Here is a 20,011-nt window from a genome sequence, read left to right as displayed (position 1 = left end):
TTCAAGTAAAACAGTGGTTGGTTGGTTTGTTAAAAGGGTGACTGAGAGCACATGTTATGCCTACAAACTCACCAGTTGTCCTGAGTGCCACCTTGTGGGATGCAGCAGTGAAGGGCTTTTTGTGGGGGCTGAAATCCAGCGTCACATGACAGGTTGCCGCCTTCCCATGGTCCCACGGTCCCAGGGTGATGGGGTGGGTGACTGTAACGTTGGCACGCTCAGGCCTGGTATAGTTCCAGAGTTTCTGCGAATGTAGCCTCTCTGCCCCCTTGAAGAAGGTCACTGTGAGCTTGCTGAGGGGGGCTACTCTTACAATGTGGCATTTCAGGTTATAGTGCCAGCTGTGGCCTGTGGAAGACTTCTGGAGCTCCATGATCACCTGCTCTGGAGGGTCTGAAATAACACATAAAGCAAGGGAAATATTAAGATTGCCAGGCAGCCCACTGGGCTTCCATGTCCCCCCCCCTCCACTGCACTGCCAAGATCTGAATGTGTCAAATGCCTCTTGGCAGTGCCGTCCTTGATTCAAGTTGTCTCTACAGGGTTCCTTTAGATGGAGGATGAATGATGCATTGATGAGGAATGAGGCTACCTGCCACCCTCCCTCTCCCCCTGGCAGCTATGGATCTGGCGAGGTAGGAGGAGGAGGAGGAGGGGGCGGGAGTGTGGAAACGTCCTCCCCCCCCCCAGGTTCCCCAAGGTGTCTTTAACGTCCAACAGATGGTGATATTGCTACACAAACGATGGCATCTGTTCCTTTGACGTCCACTGGAGGGTGCTATTTGTGTACACAAAATCATGTTTTTACCTGTGACAGGTGTGACATCTATATAATTTAAGTTTATGCAAACACTCGCATATTGGAATGGAACGTTGTGTCAAAATTTCAATGCAATCTGTCAAGCAGTTTCCGAGAAAAGTGGTTGCACACACATGGACATTTTACATAGATAGATAGATAGATAGATAGATAGATAGATGATAGATAGATAGATAGATAGATATATTATATAGATGTCACACCTGTCACAGGTAAAAACATGCTTTTTTAAAAAAGCACCATCTGTTGGACATCAAAGCAACACATGCTATACTAAATATTTTACTCCCAGGACGCCTTGGGACACTGGGTGGCGTCCTTCCGGCATGAGCACGCAGAGGCTGCTGGGAGTGGCTGGCTGGCGGCTCCTTCTGGGAGGGCGGGGGCCAGATCCTGCCCATCACTGCTGCCACCTTGCCTCTCCCTGCCGCCCTCACCATGTCTGCCTTGGAGAAGCAGCTACAGCTGGGCTGCCTGCCCCCTCGGCTGCCGGGACCCACTAGGGGAAGCAGCCAGGCCCTCCCCAAGATGTGCATGGGCTATGCGAGGGGGAGAGATAGAGGTGATGGGGTGGCGGGTGACGTCACTCACGAGGAAGATGGCATCACGTGGCAGGGGGAACCAGAGAGAGAGGTGTTGTGACGTCAGGCAACTGGGGTGGGGGACTGGGGCGCTGAGTGGAGGAGGGGCCTGGGTTTGGGGAGGATGAATGGGGCAGGGCGGGGTTTGCCCATGGTTTATTTTGGGGGTGGGTGGGGTGGCGGGATTTTCCAGAACACGTGTGGGTGGAGGAGTCTGCAAAATGAAGGGGAACTCTGAATGTGGGGGGAGGGGGCACTCTCTGCTTTCAGTGGAAGCCTGGTGTGTGTGTCTTATCTATCAACAAAGCTCAGGCCCAAACTTTGGAATTGTGCACTTTACAGCTAGACATGGATTACTTCTCACATGGACAATTCTATGTTGTGTGTTCTAGAGTCGGCAAACCAGACAATCTCTATATCTCCACCGACAATGGAACAACAAAAAATATTGTATACCCACAACCATTGTGAAATTAAACATATTAGAAATGTACGTTTTCTCTTCTTTTCCATTTAACAGACTGAACCACAGCAACGCGTGGCCAGGTAGAGCTAGTGAACCATATATCTTAAAGCAGGGTTAGGCAACCTAAGGCCCGTGGGCCGGATGCAGCCCAATCGCCTTCTCAATCCGGCCCGCGGACGGTCCGGGAATCAGCGTGTTTTTATATGAGTAAAATGTGTGCTTTTACTTAAAATGCATCTCTGGGTTATTTATGGGGCATAGGAATTAATTCATATTTTTTTTCAAAATATAATCCAGCCCACCACATGGTCTGAGGGGCGGTAGACCGGCCCACGGCTGAAAAAGGTTGCTGACCCCTGCCTTAAAAACACTTATCTCTTCTGTGCCTTAATTTCTCAACAGAAATGCAATCCTGGTTAAATGCTAAGACCTCTGGGCTCTTGCTATCGCTCAGAAGAGATTGCAGTGGCCTGTGTAACAATATCTATATCAAGTCACATGTATGAGAGTCTAGAGGGACACCTTTTTTTAAAAAAATGGATGGCTTCCATTGCCACCCTCCTCCCAGGTGCAGCTCCTGACTAGGTGGTGAGAGAGGAAGAAAAGGTACTCTCAGGCTAACCCACACTTCTGCTTGTTCTGTTCCTAGAGAGCATGGATCTCTAGGAGACTTGTCACTTTCTCCACACCCTTCCTAAGGAAAATTTGCTCTTCAGCTCTAAATCAGAGAAAACATCAATTCAGAGAAAACCCAAATTGCCATTTGCTCCAACTGAATGTGAAAGAACAGTTTTCTCCAGGGAAAAGCAGCAGGACAAGAGGAAGTGTGGATTAGTCCTCAGATACAACATTGAGACGAGGCTAGGTAGGTTGTAGAGGCCCAGTAAGCCTCACAAAAACCTGTGCTTGTACAGACTTCTACTTGTCCCACGTCTAGAAAGTACGGGCCCAATAGGTTTTCCCCTTGCCCCGTTCCATTCCCAGGGATAACCCACTCTTTAGTGATAAATTGGAACAAATGGCAATCTGGGGAAAACCTGAATCACCGTTTGCTCCAACTAAGCACTAAAGAGTGGTTTTCCTGGGGGAAAAGCAGCAGGACAAGAGGAAAGTGTGGATAAGCCCTTAACTCCTCAAAACCAGACACTTGTGCTAACATAGCCACCATGCCCCAAACTCAGTGGTGTAGCGTGGGTTGTCAGCACCCGGGGCAAGGCAAGTAATTTGCGCCCCCAACCCGTGGATTTTAGCACTCGAGTCTCTTCCACTAGATTAGATGACCGGTGGTGCGCAACCAGCCACCAAGCCCCATGGCTCCGCCGCTGCTACCCCCCACCCTGATTGGCGCACGCCCCCCTCCCCAACCTGCCCCCCTTTGATTTGACCTTAAAAGCTGCCACTCAGAAACTAATCTTTTAACAAAAAAATAAAACCAGTGGGTTTACGTATGCCTAACTCTGCATCAAACTGGAATATAAGCATCATGGATCTAATTCAGAAAGCTTTTAGATGGTACAACTATAGGTGAAGACCAGCAGCACAGCGTCAGTTGTAGGCCACTGGGATCCCCACCAAAGCAAAGCAGGACACGCTGAGCCGCCTGCACAGCCATGCAGAAAGGAGCGCAGCTGGCCAATGCGACCCTTGGTGGGCAGAGAGGAGCATCGGGCCACGCTGGGGGTGCCTGGTTCGCCCAGCCCTCCTGGCACCCGACACACTATGACCCTGGTGAAGACTGATTATGAAGCTAAACACACTTCCTACAGTGCCCTATCTACCTCAGTGGTAATAATTCCACATGGTTATGTATTGATCTTTTACTCACTGTAAACTCCTGTACACAATTTGATACTCAAGTCATTGCATGGGGGTGAGGTGAGAAGAGAAAGCAAGTGAGCATTCATTTAAATGAACAGCACAGAAAATATGCTCATCAAATTTGCAGATGACACCAAACTGGGAGGGGTAGCCACGGAAGACAGAATCGGGAATCAAGAAGACCTTAACAGACTGGAGAACTTGGCCAAAACTAACAAAAGGATTTTCAATAGGGACAAATGTCAGGCTCTACACTTAGCCAGGAATAACTAGCTGCACAAATATAAAGATGAGAGACACCTGGCTTGCCAGCAGTACATGTGAAAAGGATCTAAGGGTTTTGGTACACCACAAGCTTCACATGAGTTAACAGTGTGATGCAGCAGCAAAAAAAAAAAAAACACCTAATGCTATTATAAGCTACATCAGCAGAAATATAGTATCCCAATCAAGTAGTACCACTGTATTCTGCCTTGGACAGACCACACACATGGTGAACTGCAGTAGCATAGCAAGGCACTGCAACAACTTTGGCTAAGGTTTCGACGCCACTGGAGAACTTTGAAAACCTTGTAGCTCATGACTCTTGCCCACTGCAGATCACACTGCTGCCCATTGACAAATATCCTTTTAAATCTTTTTAGATAAGTGATGATAATTCACTGCCTCTGTTGCTACTATTATACACATGTTCCAGCCCTGCAGGAAAACTGAGAGCAGGAGGTCCCTCCCTGCACAGCAGGTGCACTGCTAGGTACTTGAGAGCATAGGTTATCATAGAATCATAGAGTTGGAAGAGACCACAAGGGCCATCCAGTCCAACCCCCTGCCAAGCAGGAAACACCATCAAAGCATTCTTGACATATGCCTGTACATGTGAAAAGGATCTAGGAGTCTTGGTAGACCACAAACTTGACATGAGTCAGCAGTGTGATGCAGCAGCTAAAAAAACCAATGCAATTCTGGGCTGCATCAATGGGAGTATAGCATCTAAATCAAGGGAAGTAATAGTACCACTGTATTCCACTCTGGTCAGACCTCACCTGGAATACTGTGTCCAGTTCTGGGCACCACAGTTCAAGAAGGATACTGATAAGCTGGAACGTGTCCAGAGGAGGGCAAGAAAAATGGTCAAAGGCCTGGAAACGATGCCTTATGAGGAACGGCTTAGGGAGCTGGGTATGTTTAGCCTGGAGAAGAGAAGGTTAAGGGGTGATATGATAGCCATGTTCAAATATATAAAAGGATGTCATATAGAAGAGGGTGAAAAGTTGTTTTCTGCTGCTCCAGAGAAGCGGACACAGAGCAATGGATTCAAGCTCCAGGAAAGAAGATTCCTAAACATTAGGAAGAACTTCCTGACAGTAAGAGCTGTTCGGCAGTGGAATTTGCTGCCAAGGAGTGTGGTGGAGTCTCCTTCTTTGGAGGTCTTTAAGCGGAGGCTTGACAGCCATCTGTCAGGAATGCTTTGATGGTGTTTCCTGCTTGGCAGGGGGTTGGACTGGATGACCCTTATGGTCTCCTCCAGCTCTATGATTCTAACCCCAAGGCAGCTGTTTTCAAAATATTTTTGTGCACCTACAAACCTTAGATTTCAGGTAGGTAGCTGTGTTGTTCTGACGTAGTCGAAACAAAATAAAAAAAATTCCTTCCAGCAGCACCTTAAAGACGAACTAATTTTTTATTTTGGTATGAGCTTCTGGAAGGAATTTTTTTACTTAGATTTCAGCAAGGCAGCTCATAGCTCTCCTGTGGTGGTACAGCTCCCTGAGAATCAGATCGACATTAGTATTTATGATATCTTACAGTAAATAGTTTTTATAGTTGGTAGAAATGCATGTGCAAATTAACATAAAAACACCCTGTCATAGGAGAACAGCCACAGAAGAAAATATAAACTGCCTGGTTACAAGTAAAAACACAGAATACATTTTTAAAACCTTCTTGGCGTTCAGACTTTTTCTGTACGGCACAGGAGCAGCTATGGAAGATGGAAGAAGTGCTCACTTTGAAGGCGAACTCATCTTCTTCCATCCCCAGGAAAGTGGGGCGCTGGGCTCCCTTTTGCTCCTCCTGCCCCTTTGGGAGAGTCTCCTGCAGAGGGTCGGGAGCTACCAGGGAAGAGGATCGCGATGCGGGGCTGCAAAGAGCTTCGCGCTCTGCTACTGGCGGGAGCCGAGGCGCACAGCTGGCGGGCAGGAGGCCGCGGAGCCGCCGCCACCGTGCACGCCAGGCCGTGCATTGCAGCCTCTGCGAGGACAAAGGCAGCCGAGCCGGCGCGCAGCTCCCGAAGGCCCTGGCGGGGAAGGGCGCTCCCTCGCCCCCGTCGCCCCCAAGGGAGCCAGGATGGAGGCGCGCGCCAGGAAATGTCCTCTCGGGCACGGCGTGGCGTGGCGTCGCTCTTCCTGTCGGTCGGTCGGCCTTCCTCGCCTGGGCGGAGACTTCTTTCCTGCCCCTTCTGATTGGCTGCTGGAGGCGCTTCCTGCAGCCAATCAGTAGCGTGCTGGAAGGGGCGACTACGCCCTCCCTGCGGACGTGGGAAGCGGCCCCAGGCAGCGCTGGGCAGCGGGCGCAGGGCGCAGGGCAGCGACGGGCGGCGGGCAGGCGGGCCAAGCAGCGCCCCTCCAGATGTTGCACCCGGGGCTGCATGTTGCGCCTGGGGCTGCTGCCCCCTCTGCCCCCCCCCACGCTACGCCTCTGCCCAAACTTTCCCTGGTACAGCCACTTACATGCCACTCCACTTTATTATTTGATGCCTTTTCAAAGAGGGGCACTCCTAGGGCTCAGATCTGAGGTTGCGTGGCTGGTGACATCCCCCCTGCAGTCTTGCTGTGGAGTGCTTACGGTGGGGTTTGCCACAATGTCCCCAGATTCATTGTTGCCTATTTCTTTTAGAGAAAGTGGGGCCTCTGATGTGAACTCACCAACAGTCTGCAGCAATTTGCTGAGGGAAGCCTTTTCCAAGAAGGGCCCTTCCGGCCTCAGGTCCAGAGCTGCGTGGCAGGTGACTTCCTTTCCGTGGTCATTCTGCTGAGCGGTGATGCTGCTGCTTGTCACCACAACATTGTCGGCTTCAGGATTCCTGCGGTCCTCAAAGGTCTCCACATACAGCCTTTTCTTCCCTTTAAACAAGGTCACGGTGAGGTTCCGGATGGGGGCAACGTCGAAAACTCGACAAGTCACATTATACTCCTTACCCACCTCCACCTCTGGCAGCGGATCCAACACTATGCGCTCCGGAGCTCCTGGAACAGAATAAAAAGTGACAACTCTTCATTTGTTTATCTATTTTAGAGGGCGCAGAAGAACATAAGGGTGCAGGTTCTGCCTCTCTATGTCTCCTTTGGAAATAATCATTCCTGTGTGGCCCCAGGTGGTGTGCCCAGGCCTTGAGGCCCATGAGGTCATGAGGCAGCCCCTCTCAGCCCACTTCCAGCTTCCTCCTTTGCAAAGTGAGTTGAGCCAAAGGTGAACTGTTCCAGAAGCTTTGCTAACACCAACTTGGTAGTCAAGAGAACCCCACAATTAACTGGTGGTTGTTGTAGCACTGAGCTGATTTATGCTTATATTATATAACTGCTCTATTCTGAACTTAAAAATGGAAAGCGTAATGCTGGTGGCCAACAAAAGAGGTTTAAAAGACGTTTAAAAGAGGTTTAAAGACAAATCTAAAAAAATGTAGTATAAACACCGAGAACTGGGAAACACTGGCCTGCGAGCGCTCCAGTTGGAGAACAGCCTTTACCAAAGGTGTTGTGGGCTTTGAAGACACTCGATCTCAGGACCCAAGGGAGAAACATGCTAAGAGGAAGGCACGCTTGGCAAATCCACACCGTGATCAGCTCTCGCCTGGAAACCAATGTCCCCACTGTGGAAAGACATGCGGATCCAGAATTGGCCTCCACAGTCACTTACGGACTCATTGTTAAAACCGTGTTTATGGAAGACAATCTTACTCGGCTACGAGTGATCGCCAAAGAAGAAGAAGAATATTCACTTGCTTTGATATAGGCTAAATGGCATTGCTTTGATGCTATCCTTACCTGTGGGCTTGGGATACTGGGCTCTGAGCCCAGGAAGGGGAACTATCTGTCAGACTTGGGTATTTGCCACCTATGCCCTCATCTGGGCAGGTGAAGCAACGGGAAGCCTTAGGCAAAGTGACAAATGTTGATTTGTGTATGAAGAATGTTATGCACATTTACTTGGGCACGGACAAGCCATCTCTGTGCTGTGGTCTGTCCCACATCTGCAAAGACTTGGGAAACTGGAAAGCTGATTTGCAGTAAGTCTATACCTTTCTTTAAAAAGCTCTGGAACTGATCACTCTGGTGCCTTTGACACCCTTCTCCGGTTTACCTGCACCCAACCCCTCCCCACCAGGCTTCTTTGGACGGGACAGCAGAGCCAGAGCAGAGTCTGGGGATGCAGTCCCTCAAAATTCCACCAGAGGGCTGGAACCTTTCTTTGATTGGCTACCAAGATAGCTAGCCAGAGGGGAGGGGAGCCAGCACTTGGGGAGGGAGAATAAAAAGAGCAGTTTCTGAGGGAGTGTTGCGATAGAGATAAGGACATGGGCGTAGCCAGGATTTTTGTTTTGGGGGGGGCAGAAACAATGTGATTGGTCAGTTAGTTAAGTATTTCTATTGTTTTCCTTGATTGAGGGGCGCAGCTGCCCCCCTGCCCTCCCTTGGCTGTGTCCGTGCATAGAGATAGAGATAGAATATCCAGAGATAGTTTTGGAAGGGAGAGTTCTTGAGTTGATTCAATGTGTGTAACATCCACTCTGAGGAAATTATCTACAGCTAGAGAAACGAATCTCTTGGCCTAGCCTGGAAGACAGTGTTGAGTGTTTTGGGAGAGCATTCAGACAGGAGTTAACCAGAGGGCTAAAGCTGAGCCAGGAGAAGTAGAAGCTGTGAGGATATCGTCTCCTTGGGTCTCCTTCCAGTGAGAAGGGGAGAGATCTAGAAAGAGGAGACTCCCAAGATGGGCAAGGCAGGAAGAGCTGCTTCTATCTGGACAAATGGAGAGGTTGAGAGAGACAGAGGCTGGCTGGCTGGCTGAGGGAAGTGCCCCCCCCCTGCCAGCAGCAAGGGACAGGGGGCTCTGCCAAGAGGCTTGTCCTGCCACCGCCACCAGCCCAGCTCCTGCTAAGAGGCTACTGTGGCACCACCACAAGAAGTGCCTCTCTAGGGGGTCCTAAGGAGGGGCCATTGGGCCTGTCACTCCTTGAGTCTCATAGGCTGGGAAAAGGCTACTCTGACACCAAGGGGCTCGGGAGCTAGAAAGACACTATCACCAATCCACTAAGTCTGCTGGGACCAGAATGAACTCTGGGGCCCTGTGAGAATGCAAGGCGAGCCAGAAGTCACTGAAGAGGACTTGCTGTTGTTTTGCTATTTTGTGGGCTTTTGGACCTGCGAGGAAAGGAGCGCAAAGCTGGATCAAGGGCCTGCTGGTCTTGTCGTGTTTAGGCATATTTCACCTCCATCCCAGGGATCGTGGGGTATTTAGTGTCCAACTCCTTCAGGATGCACACAAGAGACAGAGCTCCTGTATGTACATTCTGCAAAATAATCGACTGAATTATGCAAAACAGCAGCCTGAAATGCACAAATAATGGGGAAATGAAAATTTGCTTTGTTTGCTTCCATCACAAATGTTACCCCTTGAAGTCCCTGAAGGCAGGCTGCCTTGATGCAATGCCTCTGGGTGCCGAGACCAGACTGGATGGGCTTTGCAGGGGAAGGTTTTCCTACTGGTTGTCTTTCAATGTAATTATTTCCTTCAATGAAGTCAGAATCTGTGGATCTCCTAAAAGCTATTTCTGTTTTAGGATTATTATCATCATCCATGTTTTGTACATGTTTTGTATACCGCCCTTCATCTGCAGATCTCGGGGCAGTTCACAATATTGTTTTAGGGCTAAACTGGGCTGGTGAAGGTAGAGCTGGGAATGTCCCCTGCCTGGAACCCTGGAGAGCCACTGCCTGTCAGTGCAGACAATACTGAGCTAGGTGGGCCAATGGTCTGACTTGACATGAGGCCGTTTCCTGTGTCCTGTGTCCATTTCATTTTAACCAAATGCTTTTGTGCACATTTAATATATCTGCCAGGCATCCTGGGGAATCTGCTCTCAATTACAGTACTGTGCTGGATGGGCCGATGGTCTGACTCTGTATTTCTTATTTTCCTTAACAGGACTCATGGCAGCTTACAGATAAGAACAAGAACCACTAAAAAGTCAATTATTAAAATACAACTGAATATTGGTAGAATTAAAACGATATAACTATTTGAAATCTGTTTAAAACATACCAATAGTTACCATAAAAGCAGCACAGCACCAGCCCTCTCAATAAAAGCAGTCAGTTCTCAAAGGCCTGTTGGAAAAAGAAAGGGAAGCCACGGGCACTTTCTTGTCTGGACCATAGCTGCCAAGTTCTCCCTTTTTTTAAGGGAAATTCCCTTATGCTGAATAGGCTTCCTCGTGAGAAAAGGGAAAACTTGGCAGCTATGGTCTGGACCCGTGCTGAATTTGAATCTGTGGCTCTAAAGCAGAGGAAACCCCTCCCTGTATTTCACTGAGCAAGCTCCACTTTCTTTCAAGGTGAGCTGAATGATTATTCCAAGGCAGTCTAAAATATGACTTACGGTAAACGGTGATGGCTGCTTCCTGATGTGTACTACTTTGACATGAAGCATAACACAATGCTTTTGGTTCCCAGCTGCGGACGCTGGTGAGGCTGAAAGCTCTCCAAGTAGGACCGTCCCCTGCTGGAACATTGTTTAAGCTGGTCTCCAGGCCAATGTTATTGCAACTGGCACTGCAGTTTAATACAATGGAGCCTCCAAATTCCACCACAGGCTTTCTGGGCCAAATCCTCAGAAACTCTTGCTCCTGCTGAGCCCCTGAAAACACAACAGATACAACTTGTATGAAAATGCAATAATATAGCGGGGAGGGTATATAAATGTTGAGAAAATGTTTGGGGGAAGCAGGGGCACTGAGTGTTGGGGAAATGCCCTGGGGGTGCCTGCAAGCCCCCGAAAGTCTGAGCATCCTCTGGTACGTGCAGCTCTGGAAAAGGCATCTCCCTTCTCCCTTCCCTTCCAGTGTGCTTCCTGGCGACATATACCAGCTGGTATATGCACACTAATCTTCTGGCAAAACACTGCAAGAAGCGTGAGACATCGTAAATCTAATCTACTATTTACACACTATGTACAGCACTACTGGGTAAATCATAGCTTTAACTATACGGACTTTGTCGACAAAGGTCCGTATAGTTAAAGCTATGGTTTTCCCAGTCGTGATGTATGGAAGTGAGAGCTGGACCATAAAGAAGGCTGATCGTCGAAGAATTGTTGCTTTTGAATTCTGGTGCTGGAGGAGACTCTTGAGAGTCCCATGGACTGCAAGAAGATCAAACCTGTAAGCAACAGCAATGACACCCACACACTCTGTTGGTGAGGTGTGAAGTTTGTTCCAAAAAAACAATGAAAACAACCAAGCGTAAGTTTGCAGCTTCCTGCTCCAGGCTACTGGCTACTCAGATGATGACTCATCTAACTCTCTGGCATGATTCCATCTCCTTTTAACCCAGGGGTGTCAAACTCAAATTCATCGGGGGCCCGCATCAGCAGTTTGGTCACCCTCAAAGGGCAGGTTGTATCTGTAGGACTATGTGTCCACTCTTTATTATCATAATAAATTATTGTCACTGCATTCAATTATTACTGTTTTTTGTAATAATGTAAGTAATAACTAGCTCTGAAAGCAGAAACATAGTCAGAATAATGGCAAGTAGATATTCAAATGTACAATTATTGTACAATTTATTGAAAAATGATTTTTGGTAAGTGCAGTGGGTGGTGGAGGCTCGCTAGGGTTTCATGCAGGACCTTTGCAGAGCTACTAGTACCTGGAGATGCTGGGGTCCTTCTGCATGCAGGATAGATGTTCTGCCAGTGAGCCACCACCCTTCACCAAAGGGACTGGCTGAGGTTGACTCACTGGAGCTGCTCTCCTGGTTCCAGGGTTTAAGGGCCAGAAGTATAAAGCAGCATCCTATGTTTCTGAGGAGAGGGAGAGGGAGAGGGAGAGGGAGAGGGAGAGGGAGGGGAGGGGAGGGGAGGGGAGGGGAGGGAGGGAGGGAGGGAGGAAGGAAGGAAGGAAGGAAGGAAGGAAGGAAGAAAAGAGGGAGTGGGAGGGAGAGAGGAAGGAAGGAAGGAAAGGGGGGAGAGAAAGAAGAGTAGGAAATAAGGAAGGGAATAAAGAAGGAAATAAAAAGAAAGAGGGAGAGAAGACAGAGATAAAGAAGGAAGGAAGGAGAGGGAAAGAAAAAATAAGAATGAGAGAGAGGAAAAAAGAAAGGGAAGGGGGGGGGTCGCTGCCTTGATTCAGCGCCAGAAAAGAGCGTGAAGGGACCCAGGGGCAAAAAGCATTTCCCGTGCAGTGGGAGGCAGCAGGTGTCCGTTTTAGGAGAAGTGCGTAAAGCCTCAGAGTTGCACGTTCGTGAGGCTGAGCCGCTGCTGAGCTCACGTTCATGAGGCTGAGCCGCGGCAGGAGGAGGAAGAGGTGAGGCAAGAGGAGGAGGAGGCGGCGGCTTGCCAGGTCAGTGCCCGGCAGCGCCGTGCGGTGAGTCCCGAGCCTCTGGGACGCAGCAGTGCTCTGTAGCACTTTGAATCCCCCTCCTCCTCCACGCGGCACTGCTGGGTGCTTTGTTTGTGCTTCAGCAGCAGCAGCAGCAGCAGCAGCAGCCATTTCCAGGCGCCGAGCCGTGGCAGGAGGAGGAGGATTCAAAGTGCTACAGAGCACTGCTGCGTCGCAGAGGCTCGGGACTCTCCGTGCGGCGCTGCAGGGCGCTGACCCGGCAAGCTGCCACCTCCTTCTCCTGCTGTGGCTCGGGGCGCTCCACGCAGCGCTGCTCCGGCCGCCTTTCTACCCCCCCCGCCCCAGATGTTTGTCGGCGCTTTGTCGGTGCGGCGCTTCAGCAGCAAGGTCCCGCTGCTGGGTCCTGCTGGCTGGGGCGCTTGGCGGGCCACATGACGAGGTCTGGCGGGCCGAATTTGGCCCGCGGGCCTTGTGTTTGACACCCGTGTTTTAACCCTATGCTCGAACACCGCCCTCTGCCTACGCCCCTGTGATTTCAATTTACTCCTATCTTGTAATCCTCCCCTCCTGCATTCCTTTCTTTCTTTATTTTTCCCCTAAATTATTTTTATTGATTTTATGAAAAACATAAAAGAAAAAAGAGGAAAACAAAACAATTCACACTAATTATCCATCATTAAGAGTAAAAGAAAAAAAGAGAAAAGAGAGAAAAAGCGACAAACCTAAAAGGGAAACAGAAAAATGTACATATTTCACAATTTTCTCTCCCCAAATGACCAATCTGTTGCCTGGATTGTGTTTCCTCTCTCTCACTGGGGAAGCACCCTTCCAGGTCAAATCTTCATCAACTGCCCAAGCATTATAGTCATTCCATGGGACGTGTTCTCCCTCGCGTTCCTTTAACCTTAAAGGCCCAGGAGCAGACTCGGACAAACTCTCTTCCGAGCCCTGATGTATTTCTCCCATTTGCTCACCCCTCCCAGCCAGCTCCTCTGCCCCTGTCAATATAAGCCTCCCTTCCCGTTCCGGGCTACCAGCCAAGTCCGACAGCTGAGCATTATCACTTGTCAACTCTAACCTAACAAAACCTATCCATTCTGGAGGAAATCAGCCCTGAGTGCTCACTGGAAGGACAGATCCTGAAGCTGAGGCTCCAATTCTTTGGCCACCTCATGAGAAGAGAAGACTCCCTGGAAAAGACCCTGATGTTGGGAAAGATGGAGGGCACTAGGAGAAGGGGACGACAGAGGACGAGATGGTTGGACAGTGTTCTCGAAGCTACGAACATGAGTTTGACCAAACTGCGGGAGGCAGTGGAAAACAGGAGTGCCTGGCGTGCTCTGGTCCATGGGGTCACGAAGAGTCAGACACCACTAAATGACTAAAGAGCGACAACAATGTACAGACAAAAGCATAATGGCGTCCTTTCTCTCCAGCTCCGAGAGAACAGACAGGCACAAGTAAAAGTGAAAGTACATTAGAGAAGAAGAAATAAGACTGTCTTCCATTTCGCACACTCGTCCCAGACAGGCATGTGATTTACAACAATCTCATCTGCAGCATCGGAGGAGTGAAATTGCTAACACTGAGTAGGGGGGGAGTGGGCCCATATTTCTGACAAAAGGGACAGGACATCCCAAAGTTCTTTGCAGCCATGTGTGCATGCCATGGGGCATGCTTGCATTATGTGCACAAACTGAAGGGCATCAGCATGCCCCATAGCATGCTTGAATAATGTCAGCATGCTCGCAGCGGTGGGTGCTGACATCATGAATACATGCCATGGGGCATGTGTGCATGGTGTGCTGACATTGCATGGCCTTGAGCCTCCTTAACTGTGGGGACAATGGGGGGGGGAGTAAGGGCTTGTCCACAGTTCCTCTTGTTCCACTGCTTTCTCCTGGGGAAAACCACTCTTTAGCACTCAATCAGAGCAAATGGCAATTCAAGTTTTCTCCAGATTCCAATTTAGTACTAAAGGACGGGTTTTCCCTGAGAAAGGAGCAGGGCAAAGGGAAAACTGCTCAGACCCGTGCCTGGAAAGCATAGGTCAAGCAGAAAACTGTAACCCATAAGAGAGGAACAGACAAAAGACAGAAAAGGGTATGCCAGGGATGGGCGAACTTGGGGAGAGTGTAGCAGGCCAGGAGATCACTAGAGGCCCAACTGTCCTTTGTGGCTAGGAGCGCCTTTTACCAGCTGTCTGGTTCGCCAAGTACAGCCATTCCTAGACAGGGGAAGTCTGTTCACTATTGTACACGTTTGTAACCCTGAGGCTAGATTGCTGACATGCACTCTATGTGGGGTTGCCCTGGACCTAGTTCAGCAGCTCCAGGTGGTGCTGAACACTGTGGCCAGATGGCTGGTGGGAGCTTCTGGTTGAGAACATGTGACACCACTGCTGCCACTGGCTGCCTATCTGATACCAAGTCATGTTCAAGGTTCTTGGGTTCAGGATACCTCAGGACCATCTGCAGGAGTGTCTCTAGTCATTCCCTGCGCTGGTGAGGCTCATATGACAACAATGAGAAACCAAGCCTTTTATCTCATCCACCCGGTCCTATGGAACTCTGTACCAATCATAGAGGCTGAGGGGTGGGCAAAGAATCTGCAGCAGCCTTGTGCACACGCTGCACGACATGCTGATTTTAATTGTGCAGCCTGCCAGCGTGCTCCCTCCACTCACACACCCTGTAGCATGCACATGATGTGCTGACATCACTCGTGCATGTCATGTGGCACCAGCCCCTTCAATTGTTGTGGCAAGGTGGCATCCTTGCTGCCAATAGAGATGCAACAGGTGCCTTCTGGGCCAACTTTTAAGCAGCTGTTGAAAACCAGACCTATGCAGGCAATTAAGAGTACGTCTCCCACTTTAGTCTATTAATGTTTGTTTTTAATTCCTTTTTGCTTTCAACTTATTGTTAACTGCTTTTTATATAGCCTCTCCTGGTATGCCCCGCGGAGGACCTTAAGGTCCACAAACAACAATATTCTGGAGATCCCGAGCCATAAGATGGCTAGTTTGGCCTCTACTAGAGCCAGGGCCTTTTCAGTACTGGCCCCAACTTGGTGGAACGCTCTTTCCCAGGAAACCAGGGCCCTGCGGGATTTGTCATCTTTCCGCAGGGCCTGCAAGACAGAGCTGTTCCGCCTGGCCTTTGGGTTAGACTCAGCTTGACCCCTGTGTTTTTCCTCCCTCATGGCTTGGATTTATGGAATACTTGAATTGAGGCTGCACTTTAAATTTTAATACGGTATTTTAATCTGTATTTTAATTAATTGTTTTTATGTTTTATTGTAATTCTGTTGTAATATTGTAATTATTATTATTATTATTATTATTATTATTATTATTATTACGTTTAAGATTCATTGAATTGTATAGTTGAAAGGGACCCACAAGCTCCAGCCTCTGAAATATTGTTATGATGCAGTGCTATATAAATATATTTAGAAATAAATTACAATAAGTATCAAGGTTCCAAACCATATAGAACCTAAAAGTTAACAGCAGCACTTTAAATACTTCCAGATGGTCACTAAATCAAATGTCTACAGTGGTACCTCGGTTGACGAACTTAATTCGTTCCGGAAGTCCATTCTTAAACCAAAGTGTTCTTAAACCAAGGCACACTTTTCCTACTGAGGCCTCCCGCCACCGGTGCCCTTCTACTGTTCAGCTTTGTTTGGCTTCCGGGGCAAAGTTTGCCAGCCGGAACACCTACTTCCAGTTTTGCGGAGTTCATTGCCCAAATAGTTCATTAACAGGACTGTTCGTAGACCAAGGTACCTCTGTACTGGAAATTAGGTTTGTGCAATTAATAGACTTACCTACCTCTCTTTGGCTCCAGACCAAAGAGAGTCACAGAAAATTTGTTTTGGTGTTTTGGGGTGGGTGAATCAATTTTCACTTTCTGCTACTCCCCTTTCAGTGCCCACTGCTTTCACATTGCTTTTGTTTCCAGCCATGCTCATAAATATTTCTGGTGTGCTTCTGAATGGAGCATAGCCTTATAGGTTTTCTCCCTTTTGACGCCTCAGATTTGCACAAAACCAGCTAATTGCACAAATTACCATATTTTTCCATGTATATATTTTTTCAAGTTTAAAATTGGGGGTCATCTTATACATGGATAGAGCATATGGGGGATTTCTTTATTTGGAGTCCCAAAAAATAGGGGTCATGTTATACACGGAAAAATATGATACATGAAAAATGGTGTGCCAGAAATTGCCTGATTGTACACTTTTGTATATTTGCTGGGTGGGTTTTTATTTAACCCACCATGGTGCCCATGCAGCCATCTGTGTGCATGCCCCACATCTGTATTTCATAGCATAGCAGAACCAACACATTAGAAGGCAGGGACAAACACAAAAGGGAATGGCTACTGCTATGGATGGGAAAGACCTAAGCTGCTCCTCATACACTGTATGTGTGGCTGTGGACTGGGGGGGGGAATCAACCTCTAAACAATGCCCCAAAGTGGACAAGCCCCTATAAACAACCCACAGGCATATCAGAATAAATGCTCATTGCAGTACACCTTGACTTCCCAGCAAATCAGAATGAATATCAATAACCACTAAATAAGCTTTGTGCAAGCAAATCATTGCAAATGCTGAATAAAAGCTCCTCTGGAGGAGCCTTTTGAAATGGGATTGAGCTGAGTGTACAGTCCCAGTTTTGGAGCACCAACCTGGAAATGGTGTGAGGATCACGGCACACCACAGAAAGTCTATGCAGAGCTTCCAGGGTCTCATTACTGTTAAGAAAGAGAGAAAAGCAGAGTTTTAGCATCCAAAAGAATTCTTTTAAAAAACCTTCTCTCCAACCAACCATTAAAAGGAATCCAAGGTTTTTCCCCTTGGCTTACTTCTTCTGGTTTAGAACCATTGCCCAATGCCCCATTGATGAGTTTGTAAAGTTGTCATCAACACCTACCCAAATGCTTACATGAAATAATGTCAAGAAATATCAATATATAACCAGCAATTTTCTCATCAGGGGCATATGCAGCGGCATTGGGTCCATTGTGTCGAGTACTGTCAATTCTGTTTTCAAACATCCTCTCAGTGGACATCTGTCAGTATCTAGTTTTTCTAGTTTTTTTGCACTCCAAGTTGATTTCTTTTTCTTTTTCAGCAGGCTTGTAATGTTTAAAGTTTTGTTGCTGCTGCTTTCTGTTTTCCTTGAGTGCTCACTGGAAGGACAGATCCTGAAGCTGAGGCTCCAATACTTTGGCCACCTCATGAGAAGAGAAGGCTCCCTGGAAAAGACCCTGATGTTGGGTAAGATTGAGGGCACAAGGAGAAGGGGACAACAGAGGTTGAGATGGTTGGACGGTGTTCTCGAAGCTACCAACATGACTCTGACCAAACTGCGGGAGGCAGTGGAAGACAGGAGTGCCTGGCGTGCTCTGGTCCATGGGGTCACGAAGAGTCGGACATGACTGAATGACTAAACAACAACAAAAGGTAAAGGGATCCCTGGCCCAGCCGTGACCGACTCTGGGGTTGGGGCGCTCATCTCACTCTATTGGCCGAGGGAGCCGGCGTTTGTCCATAGACAGTTTCCAGGTCATGTGGCCAGCATGACAAAGCTGCTTCTGGCGAACCAGAGCAGCACACGGAATCACCGTTTACCTTCCTGCCGGAGCAGTACTTATTTATCTACTTGCACTTTGACATGCTTTTGAACTGCTAGGTTGGCAGGAGCTGGGACCGAGCAATGGGAGCTCACCCCGTCGCAGGGATTCAAACCACAGACCTTCTGATCGACAAGCCCTAGGCTCTGTGGTTTAACCCACAGCACCACCCGCGTCCCCTTCTTTTATATTACTGCAGGCAAAGAGCATATTTAAACTTCCTTTAGATTACTGCAGTTTAAATATGCTCTTTTGCCTCTTTGACACCTATTTTTCCCTTTGCATTTTCATGGTGTAAAGCTACCCTGAATACCCTTTGAGCAGCAGAGCAGGGCATTACTTACTTACTTACTTACTTACTTACTTACTTACTTACTTACTTACGGTACTTGCAATGCCAGCGTGGGCATGTTTAATCATAGAAGTAGGTCCCACTAAGTTAAAAGGGACCTTCTCCTTCGTGTGATTGCAGCCATACTTACTCTTAACTTAATTCATTTCTTTCATTTTGACTTATTGCTGTCTTTTTAATTGATTTTAATTTTTTAATCAGTTTTGTAACCTTTTTCAATGAGGTAGCATTTAAACATAGCAGATAAACAATTGAATTTACTCTGCCTTTCTATTAAGTAGCAACGCAAATCTGAAGAAGTGTGCATGCACACAAAAGCTCATACCTATGACAAACTTAGTTGGTCTCTAAGGTGCTGCTGGAAGGATTTTTTTATTTTTGTTTTGACTGCATCAGACCAACACAGCTACCTACCTGTAACCCATAGATTTACTTCTTTTCCTTCACCATGTTCCTCTCCTCCCCTTGCTCTGTGAAACTCAGGGATATACATGAGGTTGTTCCATTTTATTCTCAACAACTGCCATGTCAGGTTGGCCAGGCTGAAAGAATGATGGGCCAAACAAGATCCCCCAAGCAGCTTCTGTCAAAGGCAGCAGTTTGGCTTCCATTATCCACCCCCACCTCTGGCTAGCTAGAAGAGGAAATCCCAGGGTTTGTGCACTTTCCCCAGTTCCCAAGAAGTGACACGGAGGAGGCTGGCTCACTTACCTGCAGGGATAGTGACAAAAGTGGCTGGAAGAGTAAAGAGCACCCAAGCAAGACAAATGGCACGCCGGGCAGTTGGTGTTCTCTCCTTGCTGTGAGACTGCAGGATGAGCTATATGAAGATAAAGAGAGCAAGCTACATGCAGGAAAGATAAGAAGGCTTCCGCTGGGGGTGGACTAAGGGCACTGCCATATATCCTTTCTGCTAGAGGAAGATAAGCCAGCAAAACTCAAGAGTGCCTAGAAAGAACATTCTGGAGGAGCAGGTGGTGGATTTCTGCTTTGCATCACCAACAGATCACCTTGGGCACAGCCTAGCCAAAGCTAAGTCGCTTTTAGTAAGAGGAAGAGTTGGGGGAGGAGTCTGTTCACTATTGTACACGTTTGTAACCCTGAGGCTAGATTGCTGACATGCACTCTATGTGGGGTTGCCCTGGACCTAGTTCAGCAGCTCCAGGTGGTGCTGAACACTGTGGCCAGATGGCTGGTGGGAGCTTCTGGTTGAGAACATGTGACACCACTGCTGCCACTGGCTGCCTATCTGATACCAAGTCATGTTCAAGGTTCTTGGGTTCAGGATACCTCAGGACCATCTGCAGGAGTGTCTCTAGTCATTCCCTGCGCTGGTGAGGCTCATATGACAACAATGAGAAACCAAGCCTTTTATCTCATCCACCTGGTCCTATGGAACTCTGTACCAATCATAGAGGCTGAGGGGTGGGCAAAGAAGCAGAACACTCCAATGCAGTTCTACTCAAGAGTAAGCAACTAAGCGAAATAAAGCCATGGAACGCTTATTTGCCTTCTATCTATGCATTCTGACACTCCAACAATGTGTTCTGCTTCAATTTGACTCATTTTACAAAGGTGCTTATTCCTGGAGTGAACATGCAGTTCTACTCAAGAGTAAGCAACTAAGCGAAATAAAGCCATGGAACGCTTATTTGCCTTCTATCTATGCATTCTGACACTCCAACAATGTGTTCTGCTTCAAT

The 20,011-nt window shown here is 48.1% G+C and overlaps 1 protein-coding gene across 2 annotated transcripts in view; it reads right to left on the bottom strand.

Annotated features, from left to right (window-relative positions):
- LOC118097566 (intercellular adhesion molecule 5) overlaps window positions 1-19,166 on the bottom strand; it is an 80,221-nt gene extending 61,055 nt beyond the window's left edge. For both annotated transcript variants that reach the window (XR_015947158.1, XM_088658316.1), the window contains exons 1-5: window positions 19,020-19,166; window positions 17,009-17,074; window positions 10,343-10,600; window positions 6,610-6,930; window positions 73-393 (exon numbers count right to left, since the gene is read on the bottom strand). Coding sequence is in view for 1 of the 2 variants with exons in the window: in XM_088658316.1 (XP_088514442.1) it covers window positions 73-393; window positions 6,610-6,930; window positions 10,343-10,600; window positions 17,009-17,072 (964 nt within the window). In the remaining variant the exon portion in view is untranslated. The remainder of the gene's footprint in view (window positions 1-72; window positions 394-6,609; window positions 6,931-10,342; window positions 10,601-17,008; window positions 17,075-19,019) is intronic.
- Window positions 19,167-20,011: the final 845 nt, after the last annotated feature.

This window comes from Zootoca vivipara, chromosome 15 (assembly GCF_965207765.1).
Source record: "Zootoca vivipara chromosome 15, rZooViv2.hap1.1, whole genome shotgun sequence".
NCBI lineage: Eukaryota > Metazoa > Chordata > Lepidosauria > Squamata > Lacertidae > Zootoca > Zootoca vivipara.
Note: the sequence above shows the minus strand (reverse complement) of the source record. Positions and strands in the feature narration are given on the sequence as shown.